This window comes from Bactrocera latifrons, unplaced genomic scaffold (genome assembly GCF_001853355.1).
Source record: "Bactrocera latifrons isolate USDA-ARS-PBARC rearing strain unplaced genomic scaffold, ASM185335v1 scaffold_52, whole genome shotgun sequence".
Lineage (NCBI taxonomy): Eukaryota > Metazoa > Arthropoda > Insecta > Diptera > Tephritidae > Bactrocera > Bactrocera latifrons.
In genome coordinates this window covers 1,064,262-1,070,706 of record NW_017537179.1, presented here as the reverse complement: position 1 = coordinate 1,070,706, position 6,445 = coordinate 1,064,262, and the positions used below count along the sequence as shown (strand labels likewise).

Here is a 6,445-nt window from a genome sequence, read left to right as displayed (position 1 = left end):
GGAACTCTATTACCTCCCCTACTTCTGATCTGACCAAAAAAATGCTCTAAGCTGTCCTGACATAGTCGTCTTGTCTTTAGGTAAGGAAATCCTGAGTGTGGCAGCAATCGCCACAATCGTCTTAAACTATTAATATTAATAACACACCCCATGATAAAATTAAAATTATGTGTTGTGTTGTTCCCTAACTCATCTACGACCCGAATTGTTTTTAGAACTTTTTCTGCCTCATCTAAAAACTGGTTTTGCTCTGGGAAACTTATAAAAACTTTTTTAGTGGGTACAATAGCCTCAGTGAAACTACTATTAAAGATATCGAATAATTTATTGAAAAAGAAACGAAATCCGCGGTATTAATAAAGCTCATACTATTTGAGCTTAAGGCTCCCGAGATGTAAAGAGAAAGCATACCTGAAGCGGCTGTATTACTTAACACTTGAGACGCGAATTTAACTTTCATTTTTTGAAAGGTATTGGGGTAAATATGAGCATCGGTTAATTTATGCGCACACCGATAACTCGACTTAGAGTCCYGTTTATAAAAATGGACTATATCTGACCAACATACGCGACTATTTTTAAAATAAACTTTATTTTTCATATTTTGTAAGCAGTTTCGACTACATTTTAATAAGTGGGGGCTATCGTAAAAAAAACATGTTTCCTTACCATTAACGTTGAAAAAAGGCCATGACATTGAAACACCTAACAAATTAGCTAAATTTTGAAAATTGGTACCCTGGTCACAAACAAAATGGCAAGGAACTAGCCCTATATTTTGAAGTTGGGTTATGGCTTCAAGAATATATTTCATATTTCATATCATAAATATTCAATGATAAATTGTTACTTTAAAATAATTTATTTAATTAATTAACGGCAATGGCAATAAATTGACAGCTACGCTTTGAACACGTAGAGCGCGACAGACTGCAAGCGACATTTGTCAAATATTAAAATACACACGTTCTTAAGGAGACAGTTATTAAGGCAGCTGCACGACTACATAACTGTGTCCTTAAGAACGTGTGTATTTTAATATTTGACAGATGTCGCTTGCAGTCTGTCGAGCTCTACTTGTTCAGCACATCACACTTAAAAACACACAGAAATTCAATTTCATTATCAAAATTTACTATTTCCATTGCACAATCGAAACACTTATTTCAACAAAATTTTCCACAAATTCACAAACACTTTTTGCACTATTTAATGTTTTTCACTCACCGTTCGAGGTCCGTTCCACTGTTTGGAAAACTAAAGGTTCTTCCTCCCTCGTTGCAGCCAACAATACATTTTCGCCAACTGCTGGTTGTTTTCGGCATTTTATCTGTAAAATAAAATAAAAAAGTATTAAATAAATGCAAATTTATTTAATAAAAGTTAAAATATACACACATCTTTTAACTTACGTGCTGTTTCGCTTTCGCTATTCTTCGAACTAATTTCCGTTACAAATGGAGAGAAAAAAATTAAAAATGTCTCCATTCGAATAATAATTCGGCGGGATATCAATCTTACCATCGCTCGTTTCCAATTGCTAAACGTCAAAACCTCCTGAACTCGATCAACTGTCATCTCTTTATCTCTGGTTTTACCGAAACAAAATAATAAATTTAGATGTAAAATATTTAATATCAAAATTCTATTATTCAACATTCGGATTAATTTCATCTGAACATTGTCACCCGAAATACTTACAAACATTGACGCCAATTTGTTAAGCTATTTTCTATTTTCAAACAGAATTTATTAATTTGACGCCGTTAACAACTTGCGGCGGACAACTCTTAACAGCTGTCAACACTCCAAATTTGACATTTCTACAAATGCCGCTTTTCTGTGGCTAAAATCGCAGCGTATTATGTTGATTTTGTGAAATTTGGTATTTGTTATTAGTTTTGTTAATATAAGTTGTAAGAAACAAACAATTAATTAGCCAAAAGTATTTTGCAAGCGAGCAAAATGATGTACGAAGATGATGGTAAGAGTTTGAGCTTTAATAATATCATAATATTTGTTAGCCACCTGGGTGCTCCGATCGTCATTGTTAAAACGAGTTTCGCTTATTTTTCGTAAATCGCAGAAATGTACGAAGAAGAAAATGCGGAGGAAATCTCCCACGAGTTGTGGCAGGAAGCTTGCTGGATTGTAATTAACGCCTATTTCGATGAAAAAGGTTTGGTCCGACAGCAATTGGACAGTTTTGATGAATTTATACAAATGTCTGTGCAACGTATTGTAGAAGACTCGCCGGCCATTGACTTGCAAGCTGAAGCCCAACACACATCTGGTGAAATTGAAACACCCGTGAGTTTATGATCAACTTTTGTTTAATAAACAAAATCAATTAATTTCAAATATTTATATTTTACAAATAGCCTCGCTTTCTACTCAAATTTGAGCAAATTTACCTATCTAAACCAACACATTGGGAAAAAGATGGTTCTCCAAGTCCTATGATGCCAAACGAAGCACGCTTACGCAATCTTACATATTCTGCTCCACTCTATGTGGACATAACGAAAACAAAAATTGTAGAAGGTGCTGATCCAGTAGAAACGCAGCACCAGAAGACATTTATTGGAAAGATCCCCATTATGTTGCGTTCCACCTACTGTCTCCTTTCTCAGCTGACCGATCGTGATTTAACAGAATTGAATGAATGCCCTCTCGATCCAGGCGGTTATTTCATTATTAATGGTTCAGAGAAAGTATTGATCGCCCAAGAAAAAATGGCAACAAATACTGTATACGTATTCAGCATGAAAGACGGCAAATATGCTTTCAAATCGGAAATCCGTTCATGTCTTGAACATAGCTCCAGACCGACTTCCACTTTGTGGGTAAACATGATGGCTCGTGGCTCACAGAATATCAAAAAATCTGCAATTGGCCAACGCATAATCGCTATCTTACCATATATTAAACAGGAAATTCCAATTATGATAGTTTTTCGAGCTTTGGGTTTTGTAGCCGATCGCGATATTTTGGAGCACATCATCTATGATTTTGATGATCCTGAAATGATGGAAATGGTAAAACCATCACTTGACGAAGCGTTCGTTGTACAAGAACAAAATGTAGCCCTAAATTTTATTGGTGCTCGTGGCGCACGACCGGGTGTAACAAAAGACAAACGTATAAAATACGCAAAAGAAATTTTACAAAAGGAAATGTTGCCTCATGTAGGCGTATCCGATTTTTGTGAAACAAAGAAAGCATACTTTTTGGGTTACATGGTACATCGTTTGCTGCTTGCGTCGCTCGGTCGTCGTGAGTTAGACGATCGTGATCACTACGGTAAGAAAAATATATATAATAGCATAATGCAACCTGCTAATTACAACGCATTTTTATTGTACAGGCAACAAACGTTTGGATCTTGCCGGACCCCTATTGGCCTTCCTTTTCCGTGGGCTATTCAAAAACCTTATGAAAGAAGTCCGCATGTATACACAAAAATTCATCGATCGTGGAAAGGATTTCAACTTAGAATTAGCCATCAAAACGAATATAATCACTGACGGACTGCGTTACTCTCTGGCCACTGGTAACTGGGGTGACCAAAAGAAGGCACATCAGGCCCGCGCTGGCGTGTCTCAGGTGTTGAATCGTCTAACTTTTGCATCTACATTATCACATTTACGACGTGTCAACTCACCCATTGGTCGTGATGGTAAATTGGCCAAACCACGTCAATTGCACAATACACTCTGGGGCATGTTGTGCCCCGCCGAGACACCAGAGGGAGCTGCTGTCGGTCTGGTAAAGAATTTGGCTCTTATGGCGTACATTTCCGTTGGTTCACAGCCTTCACCAATTTTGGAGTTCTTGGAAGAATGGTCTATGGAAAATCTTGAAGAAATCGCCCCCTCTGCCATCGCAGATGCAACCAAAATTTTCGTCAATGGCTGTTGGGTCGGCATACATCGTGATCCCGAGCAGTTGATGGCAACATTGCGTAAATTGCGTCGTCAGATGGATATCATTGTCTCGGAAGTGTCTATGATCCGCGATATTCGCGATCGTGAAATAAGAATTTACACAGACGCCGGTCGTATTTGTCGTCCGCTATTGATTGTCGAGAATGGCTCACTGCTGTTGAAGAAAACTCATGTGGACATGTTAAAGGAGCGTGATTATAATAACTATAGTTGGCAAGTTCTGGTCGCATCGGGTGTAGTGGAATACATTGACACTTTGGAAGAGGAGACTGTGATGATTGCGATGTCGCCATATGATTTGAAACAAGATAAGGACTATGCATATTGTACAACATACACACACTGCGAAATCCACCCGGCGATGATTTTAGGCGTATGCGCCTCCATTATTCCATTCCCCGATCACAATCAGAGTCCGCGTAACACATATCAAAGCGCTATGGGTACTATATCTTCGAAATATGTTTTAAGCAATGTCTAACAAAAAAATTTTTTTTATAGGTAAACAGGCAATGGGGGTCTACATTACCAATTTTCACGTACGGATGGACACACTGGCTCACGTACTCTACTATCCCATGAAACCGTTGGTCACTACACGATCTATGGAGTATCTGCGCTTCAGAGAGCTACCAGCTGGCATTAATTCAATTGTTGCCATTTTATGTTACACCGGATACAATCAGGAGGATTCTGTCATTTTGAACGCTTCGGCAGTGGAGCGTGGCTTTTTCCGTTCAGTTTTCTACCGCTCATATAAGGATTCTGAGAACAAGCGTATTGGCGACCAAGAAGAGAACTTCGAGAAGCCCAATCGCCAGACTTGTCAAGGCATGCGCAATGCTCACTACGACAAACTGGACGATGACGGCATTATTGCGCCTGGTATTCGTGTATCAGGTGATGATGTGGTTATTGGAAAAACAATTACTCTGCCTGAAAACGACGATGAGGTATAATATTAGTTTCCTTGCGATCTACAAAAAAATGTATTTATGCCTTTTTATAGCTCGATAGCACTACAAAGCGTTTCAGCAAGCGAGATGCTTCGACTTTCCTACGTAACTCCGAAACGGGTATTGTTGATCAAGTCATGTTGACTCTGAATAGCGAGGGTTATAAGTTCTGCAAAATTCGTGTGCGTTCAGTGCGTATACCGCAAATTGGCGATAAGTTTGCCTCACGTCACGGACAGAAGGGTACTTGTGGTATTCAGTATCGCCAAGAGGACATGGCATTTACATGTGAAGGGCTTGCTCCGGACATTATTATCAATCCTCACGCCATTCCATCTCGTATGACAATTGGTCATTTAATCGAGTGTTTGCAAGGTAAAAATTATGCGATGCTCTTTAAATTCTCTTTTACAATAAAATTTTGTTGATTTGTAGGAAAGTTGGGCTCCAACAAAGGTGAAATTGGTGATGCTACGCCCTTCAACGATGCGGTCAACGTACAAAAAATATCCACGTTCTTACAAGAGTATGGCTATCACTTGCGTGGTAATGAGGTGATGTATAACGGTCATACCGGTCGCAAAATCAATGCCCAAGTATTCTTGGGACCTACCTATTATCAACGTCTCAAGCACATGGTGGATGACAAAATTCACTCTCGGGCACGTGGTCCCGTACAGATTTTAGTGCGTCAACCTATGGAGGGTAGGGCACGTGATGGTGGTCTACGTTTCGGTGAGATGGAACGTGATTGTCAGATATCTCATGGAGCTGCACAATTTCTGCGCGAACGTCTTTTTGAAGTTTCCGATCCATATCGTATACATGTGTGCAATTTCTGTGGCCTCATTGCCATTGCTAATTTGCGTAATAACACTTTTGAGTGCAAGGGTTGCAAAAACAAAACTCAAATATCACAAGTTCGTTTACCGTATGCCGCAAAGTTGCTGTTCCAGGAGCTAATGTCGATGAACATTGCTCCCCGACTGATGGTTGTTCAGTAAACATGAAAATTAACCTAACAGCGCTGACATTTTATATTTCTATTCGAAAACATTGTAGTAGTATAATTAACAAATAAAATAAAAGTAAAAAAGTTTAAAACTGTAAACAGCATTCCTTGCGTTCTAGTATTCTTTGTATGCAGATCCTAGGAGTTCGGCTTGCAATGCATATTAAATCTAATTATAACCTAAACCAAGCTGATAGGATGCAGCAGATTTAACAACAAAGAAAAAAAATTTTAACATTTAAAGGACCTATTACGGTTTTTAAACCAACTGCACTTTGGTTTAAGTTTTGAAACTCGATATTATGGTTTTCAACTTCAAAACTTTTTTTTTTTTTTTTTGTATTACGGTTTTCAACTCTGTGCTATTGGGATTGACTAGAGTATAAAAACTTTCAACTGCTGTTGTTGTAGTTAAACATTGAATTTACTTAGGGAAAACATCAACAGAAAGTGGGAAATGGATAAAAACAACTATTTTATTTATAATTTCAAACTATTTTAATTAATTATTAAGTACAAATCCATAGAAA

The 6,445-nt window shown here is 38.1% G+C and overlaps 1 protein-coding gene across 1 annotated transcript; it reads left to right on the top strand.

Annotated features, from left to right (window-relative positions):
- The first annotated feature begins 1,829 nt into the window (after positions 1 to 1,829).
- Positions 1,830 to 6,019, top strand: LOC108974036 (DNA-directed RNA polymerase II subunit RPB2). The gene is made up of 7 exons (XM_018941608.1): positions 1,830 to 1,984; positions 2,087 to 2,310; positions 2,382 to 3,303; positions 3,368 to 4,390; positions 4,449 to 4,900; positions 4,957 to 5,278; positions 5,339 to 6,019. Exons 1-7 carry the CDS (start codon positions 1,966 to 1,968, stop codon positions 5,905 to 5,907), a joined length of 3,531 nt encoding a protein of 1,176 aa, XP_018797153.1. The 5' UTR covers positions 1,830 to 1,965; the 3' UTR covers positions 5,908 to 6,019.
- The last annotated feature ends 426 nt before the right edge of the window (positions 6,020 to 6,445 follow it).

Bases quoted from the DNA above. Each gene is read 5' to 3' on its own strand.
- LOC108974036 (XM_018941608.1), top strand. The intron at 2,311-2,381 runs GTGAGTTTATGA...TTTTACAAATAG, and splicing joins CTGGTGAAATTGAAACACCC to CCTCGCTTTCTACTCAAATT. The intron at 4,391-4,448 runs GTACTATATCTT...TTTTTTTTATAG, and splicing joins CACATATCAAAGCGCTATGG to GTAAACAGGCAATGGGGGTC.